Source organism: Pseudopipra pipra, chromosome 30 (assembly GCF_036250125.1).
Source record: "Pseudopipra pipra isolate bDixPip1 chromosome 30, bDixPip1.hap1, whole genome shotgun sequence".
NCBI lineage: Eukaryota > Metazoa > Chordata > Aves > Passeriformes > Pipridae > Pseudopipra > Pseudopipra pipra.
In genome coordinates, this window is record NC_087578.1 from 776,149 (window position 1) to 790,732 (window position 14,584).

The 14,584-nt window shown below is 56.1% G+C and overlaps 2 protein-coding genes across 6 annotated transcripts in view; one reads left to right on the forward strand and one right to left on the reverse strand.

Annotated features, from left to right (window-relative positions):
- The window catches only part of VDR (vitamin D receptor), a 30,079-nt gene extending 25,520 nt beyond the window's left edge, over positions 1–4,559 (reverse strand). For 2 of the 4 annotated variants that reach the window (XM_064638899.1, XM_064638896.1), the window contains exons 1-3: positions 4,491–4,559; positions 3,200–3,265; positions 951–1,017 (exon numbers count right to left, since the gene is read on the reverse strand). The gene's annotated coding sequence lies outside the window, so the exon portion shown is untranslated. Of the gene's footprint in view, positions 1–950; positions 1,334–3,199; positions 3,266–4,490 lie in introns of those variants that run through there. The other 2 variants (XM_064638898.1, XM_064638897.1) reach the window with 2 other exon arrangements.
- Positions 4,560–9,570: 5,011 nt separating this feature from the next.
- TMEM106C (transmembrane protein 106C) lies at positions 9,571–14,030 on the forward strand. Of its 2 annotated transcripts, none has more exons than XM_064639035.1 (8): positions 9,571–9,648; positions 10,534–10,754; positions 10,927–10,990; positions 11,458–11,617; positions 11,720–11,860; positions 12,069–12,118; positions 12,434–12,487; positions 12,864–14,030. In XM_064639035.1, the coding sequence occupies exons 2-8, from the start codon at positions 10,562–10,564 to the stop codon at positions 12,976–12,978; spliced, it is 777 nt and encodes a 258-aa protein (XP_064495105.1). In that variant the 5' UTR covers positions 9,571–9,648; positions 10,534–10,561; the 3' UTR covers positions 12,979–14,030. The 2 variants fall into 2 exon arrangements, with proteins under 2 accessions (XP_064495105.1, XP_064495106.1); XM_064639036.1 differs by lacking the exon at positions 9,571–9,648 and adding an exon at positions 9,815–9,838 and having other exon boundaries at positions 12,864–13,076.
- Positions 14,031–14,584: the final 554 nt, after the last annotated feature.

The window sequence follows — 14,584 nt, forward strand, 5'->3', positions numbered from 1 at the left end:
AGAACCTCAGGAAGGGATGGACTCTCCTTGGAGCACAGGCAGAGGTGAGGACAGGAGCTGCCTGCACCACAGTGCCAGGAGAAAACAGGGAAGGAAAGCAACACACCAGGAGAACTGTGTTGAGGAGGGCTCTCCTCCTCAGGGAAGAGCTCCCAAACCAGACATTTAAGCTCAGGACTGGGAACTGGGCAGCAACTTCACACTCAGCCTAAGCCGGGCTACGGAAACAACAACAAAAACCTCTTTACCTGGTGACAAATAACACTGAGCTGAACCAAACCTCCAGGCCAAGGGGGCACAAGGGGCACGTGGAGGGAGGCAGGCACTCCCCAGCTGGTGTTTCCCAGGGCAGCACGTGGCAGCCAGGACTCGCTGTCCCCTCTGGGGACGCCCAGGTGAGCTCAAGGACACGGCACGTTCTGCAGAACTAAGCAACTCTAAATATAGACCCGACTGCAGCTTATCTGCCTCCCGAGCAGGAGCATTTCTGAGGAACCCTCCCTGTCAGCACCAGCCCTGGGGAGGGCACAGAAGGGTTAAGAGACCCCGTCCCTCACCTGGTGGGCGATGAACCCACCCGAGGTGGCACCAGGTGGGCGAGGAAACCGTCCCCCCCCTCCTTGCCTCGTGCTGGCCCATGGTGGGAGGCTCCTTGCCCAAGCAGGGAGGAGCAGTGGGAGCACTGGGGAAGCAGGAGCTGGCGTGGGGGGCAGCCTGGCATTGAGAAATCAGGGCAGCACCTGCACGGGAGCCGGGAGCGGGATGGCATTCCCAGACGGGGTGAAAAGGCAACGGCACGGGAGAACAGGGGCTCTGGTGTGGGAACCCTGGGGAAAGCAGCAAAAACTCCTCGGGAGAAAGGGCAGGAAGGCACGAGGACTCCCAGCAAAAACTCCTCGGGAGAAAGGGCAGGAAGGCACGAGGACTCCCAGCACGGGACAGTCACTCACCGGCGTCCCGGTGACCCGCAGAGCTCAGGAGTCACGTCAGCAGGGCCTGGGCAGACACCATGGATTCCTGGCAATGAGGAAACGGCTTCAGAGGGACAGATAAAGGTCCCAAGGACTGCTTTTCATCACTTTTACACCCCGTTTCCATGAATTCGAGGCAAAGCCCGGCTGGCACGAGGCGAGGTTTGTGCTGATGCCGCCGTTAACCAGCCCAGATAAGGGAGCTGTACCTGAGGAGCAGCTGAGTCAGCAGCTGGAGATGGAGCTGGAAGCTGGTCAGGGGGGCTGGGAACGCCCTGTTGCCCCACACTGAGCTCTCCTGGCCCAATCCCCCCAGCCACGGCTTCTCCTTCCTCGGGTCACCCCCGAGAAGCTCCATTAAAGCCTCAGAGTCTCCACCTTCCCCCTCTCCCTGGACTTTTGCTCCCCTCACACCTTGGTTTGAACCATTCCCTCCACCAGCCCCGGCAGCACGAGCTGGGGCTGCCCCCCAGGCACCAGCACACGGCTCCTGTCCAAAAAAAAGGGAGTTTTCATGTTTAGATAGGACAGCTCAGCTGGAAGGGACCTGGGACAAGGAGCTTCTCCAAGTCCGTTTTCAGCTGGGCCTCCAGTTGTCCCTCCAGAGCCAAAATACAACTCAAAAAGCCCAAACCAGAGGGATTCTCCCCACAGGGATTTACACATTATTTATACACAGGATTAACACATTAATTTCTTAATTTATATTATTTTATATTATTCTTATGACCTTATATTAATTTAGTAATTATATTAATAAATCTATATTCATGTATTAATTTATATTTTTATATTATTATGAATATTAATTTAGTAATTATACTAATAAATAATGTATTAATTATACTAATAATGTATTAATTATACCAACAAATAATTTATTAATTTATTAATTATATTAATAAATATATTATTTTATACACAGAACCAGTACATTAATTTATTCATTTATTTCTAGGAATGAATATTAATTTATTTTATATTAATAAATGAATGTATATAGATTGATTAATTATATTGATAAATAAATTTATATTAATTTAATAATAAATAATTTTATATCAACCTATTAATTATATTAATAAATACATTAATTTATACACAGAACTAACACCTTAATGCTCAGCAGTCGATTGTAGGTCAAAATATTCATTTTAAGCAGTGTCTGCATTTGCAGACAGGAGGTTAAAAATTACTGCTGAGGGCACCTCTGCCCACGGAGAGCGAGGGGCAGCACCTCGCCAGGGTTAGTTATTAAAGGGAGGAAGAGGCTGGATTATCTAGTTATTTCATTTTAAGTGGGATGGGGGGAAAACAAACACCCAACTGACCCGAGGCACATCCTTTGCCTGGTGAAAAACCTATTTTTTGTGCCTTTGTCCGCTGGGAGATCCCCCAAGTGATCTCTTCACACCCTGGGAGAGCCCGGGCAGACAGGACAGACACTTCCTGCACCTGCCAGGCCTTCCTCTCTCCTCTTCCTCGGGTCCCTGGTGCCACAGGGGTGGCTGGCCAAGCCGTGCCGTGCCAGCACAGAGCTGCCCAACCTCAGCCTGGCACTTTCTTTTCCCCCTCTCTCCCCCCAGATAAACCCACTTCCACAAGCACAACAAGAAGACCCAACTAAACTCGATTTTAAACCCCCCCCCACGCCTGGTTTAACTCTGGTTTAACATCTTCAGGGAAGGCAGAAGAGGTTTTATTCGAATGAGTAATTACAGCCTCGACTTCCTCCCCCCCCAGAGCAGGTTAAAAATTCCTCCCAACCATCACAGAGGCCCCTCAAGAGCCCAGAGCACCGTGGAGGAAGCACCGAGGAAGAGGAACAGGACACTGAGGTGTCTGTCTGTCTGTCTGTCTGTCTGCCTCCCCTGAGAGGACACACACGTGTCCCCGACATGGCTGGTGCTCCTTTAACCCAGGGCTCGGAGGAAGATGAGTCACTGCCCAGGCTCTGTGGGAGGAGGACACGCCACAAAAACGCTGCTTCTCCTGAAAACCACTTTCTGAAGAAACTTTTACTGCTGAAGGGCTCAAATGAAAAAAAGGGGGGGTGGGAGGAGGAAACCGAGAGGAAGGAGCAGCTCAGCCCAGAAAACAGCCACTCTACCTGCCCTTCACCGGCCCCCCACAACTCCCCAAAGGTTGGGGGGCTCAGTCCTGACCCAGGGAAGGACCCCCAGGTCCTCATGTAGGAGCTTCAGGAAGACCCCCCCCACACCCCATACCTTTGTCTTCTTTGTGTTGGGAACTCACTGATCCAGGCAGTCCCACCTCCAACGGATGGAAAGTCACTGGGGAATTACAGAGTACAATTAGTGCCACTGCGGGGTCTCAGCCCCCCTAGTCTGCCCAAAAAAATACTGAATTGGGAGGTTAATTTTAATGTGTATCAAAAGCTGATCATTAATTGGGCACTTCTCTGAGTCAGAGAGCAGGTAAGGAACAGGCTGGAAACCCTAAGCCACCACTTAACACCCCAACAGCACCCAGGGAATTCACAAGCTTCAAAGCCCCCCAAAAAGGGGACACACAGGGATGAGACATGGGGAGGGGGACAGAGGTGGCTTCCCATGATGTGGTGATGCTCAGGAAGGGGCTCAGAGGGGGAAATGGGGGTTCACACCAACGTGGGGGGTGTGACTGGGTCCAGTTCATCCCCATCCTCACTCTAACCCCAGAGGGAATCACCAGCCAGCCCGGAAAGGGTAAAGCCAGCCAGAATTTAAGGAGGAGAGGAAAGCACCCCCAACACACTGACCCCCCACCCCAGGGCACCCCAAATCTCCAGGGGGAACCCTCATTTCTGGGCTCAGCAAAGGGTGGTCAGAGCTGAGCCCGGACAGCTCTGTGGGGACCCCAAAACCAGGAGCCACCCCCAGAAGCTACAGAGAGGCTGAGAGGGACAGAGACACCCCCAACCCTCCTGGGGACCCCCTTTTTGGCAGGGAAAGCCCTTAACAGCCCTGGGAGCCTCCAGCCGAGGGGAGGCAGTGGGCAGGAGGGGGTCTCACACGGGACCCCCGAGCCTCTGACACGGAGCACCGGGGGGGCTCAAACACACACAGGACCCCCAAAACCCGGCTGGGGAACAGCGGGAACCCCGCGCCCACGTGGGACCCCAAACCAGGGTGCACACGGAGCTCACCGGGGACGCTCAACACTCCCCCGGCACCCCCAAACCTCGGGGCAGCCCCGCGCACCCCCCGTACCCCTTCCCCGGGACCCCCAAACCTCGGGGCACGCCCCGGGACTCTCCAACCGGGAGGGAGAAGGACAGCGGGCACCCGGGAGTGCCCCGTGCCCGTGTCCCCTCGATCACGGGGGGGCACCCACGGCCCCCCTCACCCAGATCTCCCGGTCCCGGCGCCCCCCGCACCCACCCAGGTCCCCCCGGTTCGAGCAGGAACAGCCGCCCCTCGTGTCCCGGTGACCGCCCGAGCCACGGCGGCCGCCGAGACCGGGCACGGAGCGGGGGTTTGCCCCGGACCAGCTCTCCCGGTGCCCCCTCCCCGGTACCTTCGCTCCCGGCGCCGCCGCCCCCCCCCCCCACCTTCCCGGTGCCGCCTTTTGACGGGAACCGGCGGGTCTCGCCCCGCCCCCTCTGACCACGCCCCCTCTGACCACGCCTCCCTCGGCCCCGCCCCGCCAATGCCAGCGCGGCACAGCCTCGGCCCCGCCCACCAGCACCATGTAGGGCTGGCGGCGGCCGAGGCCCCGCCCACGGGGGGCGTGGCCGGGGGTGTGGCGGGAGATCGCACGTGGCTCCCCCGGAGGGGCCGTTCCGGGTCCCCGGGGCCGTTCGGGGGGTCTGTGGGGAAGGACTGGAAGGTGTCAGGGGCACGAGGGGGGCTGTGGGGGGTCTCCCCCATCCCAGGAATGCTCTGGCAAACCCACCCCTCCTGCCCGCTGGGCTCGGCCCCCTCCTCTCATTTTGGGGGGGGCCCGACCCCGTGCCCTGCAGACCCTCCCTCTGCCGGCAGCCTGGAGAGAGCTCCTGAGTGTTCCCGGGTGTGAGAAATAGAAACCCAGTCGGGTGATTTCCAATTAGAATTTATTATATGATAAAAGCAAATTCAGCGCTGGGTGATCAGGGAGGGGGTTCAACAACTCCCAACGCCTGTCACACCCAAAGAAAGTTGTTCTACATTTATTTCCAACTAATCATGAATATTCATTATACATAAGCATAAACATTACATATGGTTAAGTCAGACATTCAACAGATGTTTGCTTGTTATCTATACAAAGTTATAAATTTTTAAGAAAGCTGCTATTATCTAGCTAACCAAACAAAATTCCTTCACTATAAATCTTACACAAGGTAAAAGGGAGGTAACTTGTTTTATCGCTTTATAGAGGCCCAATTAAGTTTTACAATTTGTTTTTCTTTTCTCTCTCTGGGTCATATTGACCTTACACTGTTTTCTCTTAATTAGCCCGAATCATTTTCTCAGTTTATCGCACCAGGGGTCCTGGCAGGTCCCTGGTGGAGTTCCATGGATTTCTGTGCCTAGTGCTTGTGAGGGGCTTTAGGATTTTATAGGATGAAAGGATCAATATGATGCACACAATTAATATTTGCTGCTTTTATTGTTCGGACCCAGAGTTTTCAGCACGGGCTGGTCATTCAGCTCTACTCGTGGCACTATTATTTTCCCCATAGGGTGTTTTATAGAGCCAGTTTGTTTTCTTGCATTTGTGCTTCATTCTTATCCCCCACTGTCCTCCCTGAAGACAAAGATTCAGGATAAATGCACACAACATCTCTTCATCTGTCTCCATAAGTGGAAGTACTGAGTTTGATACCCCAACAAAAGATCCAGTTTGGATCCTGGTGTGATGTTGAACCCCAAGCAGAGCTGTCAGTTGGTCTCTGAATAAAAACCTGACTGTCTCTGGTTTTGGATCAACTTTTTGGGGTTTGCACAGTGAATGTTGTGACTGAAAATCCTTCCCTGTAGGTGCTGGGCTTGGGCTGTTGTCACCTTTGATTAAGGCTAAGATACCAAATAGCTCAACACCCACGTGGTTTGATAGTCTGATTGGAAGGTCTTGATCCCGTGAAAGGCTCTGGGAACATCTTTTTGCTGAGTGAAATTCTTTTTAAAACAACTGTCAAAGCTCTCCAGCTGCTCCAAGTGGCCCCGCAGAGCCCAGGGCTTCACATCCCTGGGGACCAAGGACCCACAGGACACCTGGATCCGGCTGCTCCTGCAGGATCTGTTGGTGTTTGGGACAAAGATGGGTCACAAACACCACCCCTGACCCTCCAAAATCCCATTACTGGTGATGTGAGTCAAACTTTGTGGGGGTTTGGGCTGAGCAACTTCAGGTTTTGCAGCCCCAACCCAAAGCTGCTCCATCACCTGGGCACCCCCAGGCTAAAAAAATTGGGATGTTCGGTGGTTTTTCCCCTTTCCACCTTCAAAATCCCTGAAATCTGGGATGCAGCCATCAGCAGGGCTGAATGAACCAGTGAGAAATGCTTCCAGAAAGCCCCAGGGTTGATCAAGTGTCCCCTAAACCCAAAATGCCTGGAGAAGATGAGCCCCCACTGCAGAGCAATCACCGCCCCGAGCAGCGGGTTCAGCAGCTCCTGTTTGCGTGGGGATGATGCCTAAAGAGCTTCACAACTGTTTTCAAATGGGTTTAATGAGGGAAAACAACGTCTGGGAAGAAATGGGAGCTCGTTAGAGACAATTTAGTGGCGCAGAAGTGGTTTTGGGAGGGTGGGGAGAGGGGCTGTGGGTGGGACCGGGGTGACTTGGCCCAGGAGAAGCTGCACATCCCTGTCCTGGCTCTGCTGGGTTGTGTTTCAATGTTCAAATGTCTCCCAAAGCTCCTCAATCCCACAAAAGCCTCCCCTGTTGCCAACCCCACCTTTTCCCACAGCCCCGGATTTGGGCCCCAAGCGATGGGGGAGGCTTGTGGCTGGGGAGGGGTTTGATTTCCTCCCTCTCTCCCGACCTTGGAGCTGCTTCCAGCGGCTTTCCTGCTGCTCTCCTGCCCTCCATCCACCTTGCACAAGGGAATGGGGGCCAGATCCTGGCTCTGCTCTGCTCTCCCTCCCATCCCCGTGGCTGCACAGGAACCAGGAATTGTGCAGGGATGCAGGAGGGGTTCATTCTTCCCCCAAAACACCCCCAAAATCACCCCAAAACCCCAACAAAATTACCCCAAAACCACACCAAAACCTCCCCAAACCATCCAAAAAGGGGCTCCAGGAGAGCTGGAGAGGGACTTGGGGCAAGGGATGGAAGGACAGGACACAGGGAATGGCTTCCCACTGCCAGAGGGCAGGGAGAGATGGGATACTGGGAAGGAATTCCTCCCTGTGAGGGTGGGGAGACCCTGGAATGGATTTCCCAGAGGAGCTGTGGCTGCCCCTGCATCCCTGGAAGTGTCCAAGGCCGGGTTGGATCCCCCTGGGATAGTGGGAGGTGTCCCTGCCCACGGCAGGGATGGAATGGGGCCTTCCAACGTAAACCATTCCATGATTCCATGGTTTTCCCCTCAATTATTCCAGGTTGGAGCAGCTTTTCCTGCATTCCCACCTGTTTATTTCCATGGGCTTATGGAACAGTTCAGGTTGGAAGGACCTTTCCAGGGTGTTTTTCTTCTCTGGGGGCTCCAAGAGGGACTTTGGACAAGGAGGGATGGGACGAGGGGCTTCCAGCTGGGAAAGGGGAGACTTAGGTGGGATTTTGGGAAGAAATTCCTCCCTGTGAGGGTGGGGAGGCCCTGGGATGGATTTCCCAGAGGGTGCCCCATCCCTGGAAGTGTCCAAGGCCGGGTTGGATCCCCCTGGGATAGTGGAAGGTGTCCCTGCCTGGGATTCCATGATCCCGTGATTCCATGATTCCATGATCCCACTCCAGCTCCCTGCCCCGGGGGAAGAGGGTGTCAGGTATCCCTGAGGGACACAAAAACAAGGGAAAAGAAAGCCCCCCAAGAGCCCAAACACAACATCTGGGGGAGCCCAAACACACCCCCCACCCTGCTCCCCCCAAGGGCTCTCCTGGCGATGATCCAGCACTGGCTCCATCCTGGTGAACAGGTTTCCTTGGAAGTGGCTGCACAATCCCACTGGAGGGGGGAGAGGAGGGCAAGTAGGTGTTTGTTCCCCCCTTTCCACTCGTCCCCACTGGATTTTTTGGGGGGGTAGGGGGGGAAACAGCTCTGGAAAGGGAGTAATCCTGCCCCCAGCCCCTTCCTTGGGATGCCCCGACATTCCAGAGCCCACAACACTCCCAATTCCCGCAGGGAAGGTGAGCCAGGAATTCCTCCCCTCCCCTGGCACTTTGCTCTTGGGAAGGAGAGAATAAGTGATCCGTAAAAAGTTTCCATTGGAGAGCAGCTCCGATGCCTCTGGAAACATTTAATTGGAATATTTCATTCATTGAAACTTGATTTTGATGGTTCGGGTGATTGTGAGGGGAAGGAATTCAGTTTTCCACTACGTTCTCCCATCTGTTGAGGTGGGAAAACACCCCCCCCGGAGAGGATTTAGGAAAGAAATGTTGGCCCAGGTGGGGGGGGTTTATTTGTTCCTCTCCTGGAGCTATCGGGGATAGGAGGAAAAGGCTGGCTGGAATTTTATTCCCCCCAAACCGGCCAAAAAACTGGGAAAAATAGGAAATAAAAATGTCAGGAGAGTTGAGGAGGGAGATGGAGCAAAGATCAGGCACTGCCTGCACAGGGCAGGGACCCCATAGGGCTGTTTTGGGGGAATTCAGGGGGAATTGGGGGTTTTCCGTAGTTTTTCCCCGTGGGAGCTGGTGTGGGGATGCTCCATACTGGGAGGAGTGCCCTCAAACTGGTGTGGTGGGGTCCCCATACTGGTGTGGGAGGGCTCATACTGGCACAGGGTCCTTCAAACTGGGCCGTGGGGGCTCCACACTGGGGGCCAGCCCTCCCAATACTGGGTCAGGCCAGTCCCATACTGGTCCCGTACTGGTCCAGGGACCCTTGTACTGGGCCGGTCCGGTCCCATACTGGTCCTGGTACACCCACACTGGTGCGGGTGGGTCCCGCACTGGTCCCATACTGGTCCTGGTACACCCGTACTGGTGCGGGTGGGTCCCGTACTGGCTCCGTACTGGTCCCAGCACCTCCGTACTGGGACAAGCCACGCCCCCCGCGCCCTGGCCCCGCCCCAACGTCATGGCCCCGCCCCCGCACAATGCCCCCGCCTCTTTCGAGCCCTGGCCCCGCCCTATCCCCGTCTGCCCTTGCGCATGCGCAACCAGGGGCGGGCACAGCCTGCTTTGCGCATGCGCCCCAAGACACGCCCCGCCCCGCCCTCGGGGACCCCGCGTGGCTTTCGCGCACGCGCAGCAATGGACACGCCTCCCAGCCGCGCCCCAGGGATGGTGGCGAGGGCACCGCCCCTCACTAATCGGCGCGTGCGCGTTAGAGGAGCACCACGCCCAGGCGGGGCTCGCAAAACCCCGCCCATTCCGGAAAGGGGGCGTGGCGACTGCCAGGCGGGCGCGGCCTGAGGAACCGCGCCCACCCCGCCCCGCGCGCTGTGCGCCTGCGCTTGGCTCGGAGGAGGGGCGGGGCTCGGGCGGGGGGTGGCTCCGCCCCCCCGGCGCATCGCGCCGTTGTCATAGCGACGGCGGCTGCGCGCGGGAGCGAGGCTGTGGCGGCGGGTCCGGGGCGCGCGCGCGGGGTGTGTGTGGGGGGCGCCCTCTGGCGGAGGGACCTGAGGGGACGTTCCGGGGGGGTCCCGGGGGTCGGGACCGGGGACGGGGCCTGTCCTGGGGTCTGGGGGGGTCCCGGAGGGGCCCCGGGGGTCGCTAGCCCTGTTCTGGGGTCTGGGGGTCTCTGGGGATGTTTCTGGTCCCAGCGGAGTCCCAGGGGTCGGTACCGGGTATGGTTCCTGTCTGGGGGTCCCTGGGGGTGTTTCTAGTCCTGGGGGGGGTCCCGGGGGACTCCCGAGGGTCGGGACCGGGGATGGTTCCTCTCGTGGGGTCTGAGGGTCCCTGGGGTGTTTCTGGTCCCAGGGGGGTCCCGGGGGTCGGTACCGGGGACTGTTCCCATCTGGGGGTCCCTGGGGGTGTTTCTCGTCCCAGGGCGGTCCCAGGGGGGTCCCGGGGGTCGGTAGCCCTGTCGTGGGGTCTGGGGGTCTCTGAGGGTTTCTGGGGGTGTCGGCGGGCCTGGTACCTCTTATTTTAGGGGATTGTGTGTCTGAGAAGATGCTGCTGTCTGGGGAGGGGGATTTTGCCTCTCCTTTGGGGGTCCTGAGGGCTGTAGGTGTGTCTGTGGAGCCCGTCGGGTTTTGGGGGGCTGTCCCTGCATTGAGGGGCTGGGAATGAGCCCCCTGGGTGGGGTGTCCTGGGGTGGGATGTCCCGGGGTGGGGTGTCCCTTTTTCCAGGGCTCTGTGGAACCCCCTGGGGACAGAGGCAGGCTCTTTGTGGTGGGGTGTTGCACCCCCGGGGGTGTCTCTGTGTGAGGCTGTTGGAGGATTGTGGTTCAGGGTGTGCTTTCCTTGGCCACGAGCAAGTTAAAAACCCATTTATTGACCTGAATCGCTCCTGCTGTCTCTGTGTCCAGGTGAAGGGACCCTCCCCCAGCAGCTGCCATGGGTTCTGTGCTTTCCCTCCCCGCCGGCAGCGCTGCCCCGAGGCAGAGGAAGGCAGCTGAGGAGGAGGATGACGATTTACTGGACAGCCAAGACCGTGTGGAAGACATTGCCGGGTTCCCCTACGTGGAATTCACAGGCCAGGACAGCATCACCTGTCCCACTTGCCAAGGCACTGGCTGCATCCCCACAGGTGACTGCTCCTCTCTGGGCTTAAACACTCGTTTACTGAGTGTTTAAAATGATTTATTACATCGTTTTTATTCTAAATGATACATTTTTGTATACAATCGTTCATCAAAATGTCATTTATTTGACCTGTGGGATGGGATAATGCTTCCCTTTGCTTCCCTTTTGCTTCCCAGAGCAGGTGAATGAGTTGGTGGCTCTGATCCCCTACAGCGACCAACGGCTTCGTCCCCAGAGAACGTGAGTTCACAGAGGGAGTGTTTACAGACAGGGCTCTTTTTATATCATTTACTGCTGCAACTAAACCCTTCACCCCCGTCTGCAGCTTCTCCTTCACGTTGGCGGGGTGTTTTCATCCCCACACGCCAACAAACACGGTCTGAAGGTGTAACTTTGAATCCTTCCCGTGAAATCCCACTGTGGGGTGAGTGTGGGAACAACGATTCTACTCACTGAAGCTTCTTTAGAGCATCTGCAAAACTACCCAGCTGGGAAACGGGGGGGGCACAAACCATGGTTACTCAGTGCCAGAAAATAAACTGCTTAAAAAGAGAGGGATGGGTTTTGGAGCAATTCAGATACCGAAAAATGTCAGAGCAGCACTTCTGTGTCTGTGCTGAGGGAGAAGGAGTGTGTGGTGGGTGCTTGTCAGACCCAGAGTGTCACGGGAGGGCACGGCAGGTGAGCCTTTCCCTGCCTTTTCCCAGGAAGCTCTACGTCCTGCTCTCGGTGCTGCTCTGCCTCCTGGTCTCCGGGCTGGTGGTTTTCTTCCTCTTCCCACACTCGGTGCTGGTGGAGGACGATGGGATCCAAGTGGTTCGGGTGTGGTTTGACAGGAAGAACTCCGCTGTCCTTCTGGCCATCACGGTAAAGTTTTCCTCGGATCTGTGTGTTCTGGGGGGAGCAGATTTGGAGCTGAGCCGCCGGGAAGGTCCCTGCTGTCCACATCTCCTCCTCCTCTCCCTCCAGGCCACCTTAAGGATCAGGAACTCCAACTTCTACTCGGTGGCAGTGGCCAGCCTGAGCAGCCAGGTGCAGTACATGAACACGGTGGTGGGCACCCAGCAGGTCACCAACGTCTCCAGCATCCCACCCCTGAGTGACAAACTGGTAACTCCTGTCCCCCAGGTCAAGGGGGAAACCTGGGCCACCACCACGAGCGAGCACTGAGCTGCACCCCAGAGCTCTGCTCAGCCCAGCATCTCATGGCCAGGGCGGCCCCAAAGGCATCAGCAAGTGGGAAATCCCCCCAAAAACCAGGGGGACTGAAGGAGTGCTTGAGCTGCACATAAATGATGTTTTCTTTTATCTGTTACAGGTGAATTTTACTGTGAAGGCAGAGCTGGGTGGAGCCTTCTCCTACGTGTAGTAAGGACTTATTACTCCTTGTATGGGGCTGGGGAAGAGAGTGGGGTTGAAGGTGCCTTTATTACAGTTTGCAAAGTAACCTGGGGTTTGAAAAGGACCCAGTTTTTCTACTGACTTCCTGGAAAGCAGCTGTTTGCTAAAAAAAAAATCACTTGAAATGCCCTTTGTCAGGGTGTTGTGATGTGGTTTTGAGTCAACTCCAATGGGAAATTATTGTGGTAATAATAGCTGTAAATATAATTATAAAAAATAATTATAACTCATTATTGGCTACTGAGAAACCCACTGCTGACCCACTTCTTTGGTCTCTTCCAGTTCCTTCTGCACATACCCCAAGGTGAAGGTCCATAACATCGTGGTCTTCATGAGGTGGGTGGTTCTCTGCTCTCCCCCTGCTTGGAGCTCTCTTCCCAACCTTCCTGGCTCCTGAACTCCAAAGGGAACTGCTGCCACAGCAGGTCTGGGGTGCAAAGAGAAAATGCTGCTTGGCAAACACCCCAGCCTTGCCTCAGTTAATCCAGGCCAGTTGACACAGTGGGTGAAATGTGGGACAGGGAGGACAATTCCCTCCGTGTGCCGAGCTCTCCTGCGCTCCATAGGCTGCACTTCCCCCCCTGCACATCCCTGCCCACCACAGCCAGGAAAACCTCGAGGGGTTCTGCAGGTTTTTTAGGGGGAGGGGAGGGGAAAGAGGAGTTGTTGTGCTGAGTTTAAACCTGCTCTGAACTGCTCTTGCCCCTGCCAGGAGCTCGGTGAAGTTCTCCTACGTGGGACACGCGACCCAGAGCTCCGTGGAGCGGTACCGGTACGTGGACTGCAGCTCCAACTCCACGGACCCCCTGGCACCTGGGGCAGCCTGACTGGGACTTCTAGAAGGGCACAGACACCTTTAACTGGCAGCAGTGACCCTGGTGGGAGGCACTTGGAAGCTCTGGGTGCCTTTTGAGCCCTTCCACGTGCCCACGAAACCCTCCGTGTGCAGGACACGGGTCCCTCCACGAAGCCTTCCCTTTGCTTCTGGAGAAACAGCTTTTTTTTGGGTAGGGAAACTGGACTTCAGGGAAACTTCAGGCTCTGAAATCCCAAAGATTTCGAGTGTTTTGCACCTGTTTGGAAGCTTGGCACTGCTGGGTGTCCCAGGTTCTCTTGCAGTGGGTTTATTGCCTTCCTTGCTCAGTGGCAGCGTGTCACTGGGGTGTGTTGGAGCAGGCCTGGATCCCAAGGGACACTTCACACTTAGGGACGTGCAGGGAAAGCTTCTGCCTCTGCCACAGGCACTAAAAGGAGGCAAAAGAATCAAAACCTTTGGAACCACGGTGGTTTTGGTTTGCTGGCAGCTGAGAAACCCCCGAGCACCGCCTGCCTTTGTGAGGGTCTGTGTTGGACTCGCCGCCTCCTCCTCCTCCTCCTCCTCCTCCTCCTCCTCCTCTGATCCTTCCTCCCCCCCTGCAGGGGTTTGAAACCAGGGCATGTGCAGCTCGGTGTGTTGCTTTGTACTTGTGCTCCACCGCAGGCAAACAGGGATTTAAACCGATTTTGGTGGGAGTCTGGGCTTCCAAGGCTCCCCTGCCGGGAGCGGCGCATTCCTGACGGTCGCTATCAGCTGCCTCCCGAGAGCAAATCGATGTGGCAGCTCTGCCCCCGCAGCCCTGCTGGGGACTCGCAGCCCGGAGAGTTTCGTCCCTCGGGAGTTTTCGCTGGAATTCGATCGCCGGGAGCTGCCCCCGTTCGTGCCCTGCCCCTTTGTCTGCCCGCCCGGGGGGTGTGGGAGCAGATCAGGCCCCTTTTCAGAGAGGGATGCTCGATTTTTGTGTGACTGGGACATGAAAACACACCTTGCTTTCTTCTTTAAGCAGTGAGATCTCTGCCTAGTGGAGCTGAGCTGTGCTGATTAAACCTGAGTTGGATGTTACCCTGTGCTGTCCTTTGTTTGAGGAGAAGGTCTGGCTTTGTCCCAGAGCTGTGACTGCTCTCTTGTTGTCTTTTTGCCCAGAAATACCTGTTCTTTCACTGTTTTTTTTTTTCCACAGAATCCCAGAATGGCCTGAGTTAGGAGAGAGCTTAAAGCTCATCTTGATTTCCACCCCCTGCCACGGACAGGGACACCTCCCACTATCCCAGGTGGCTCCAACCTGGCCTTGGACACTTCCAGGGATGGGGCACCCTCTGGGAAACCCATTCCAGGGCCTCCCCACCCTCCCAGCCAGGAATTCCTTCTCAATATCCCACCTAAATCTCCCCTTTTCCAGTATGAAGCCATTCCCTGTGTCCTGTCTCTCCATCCCTTGTCTCAAATCCCTCTCCAGCTCTCCTGGAGCCCCTTTAGGTTCTGGAAGGGGCTCCAAGGTCTCCCTGGAGCCTTTTCTTCTCCAGGCTGAACAATCCCAATTCTCCCAGCCTCTCCTCACACCAGAGCTGCTCCATCCCTCTGACCACCTTTGTGGACTCTCTGGGGATGAGCCCAAG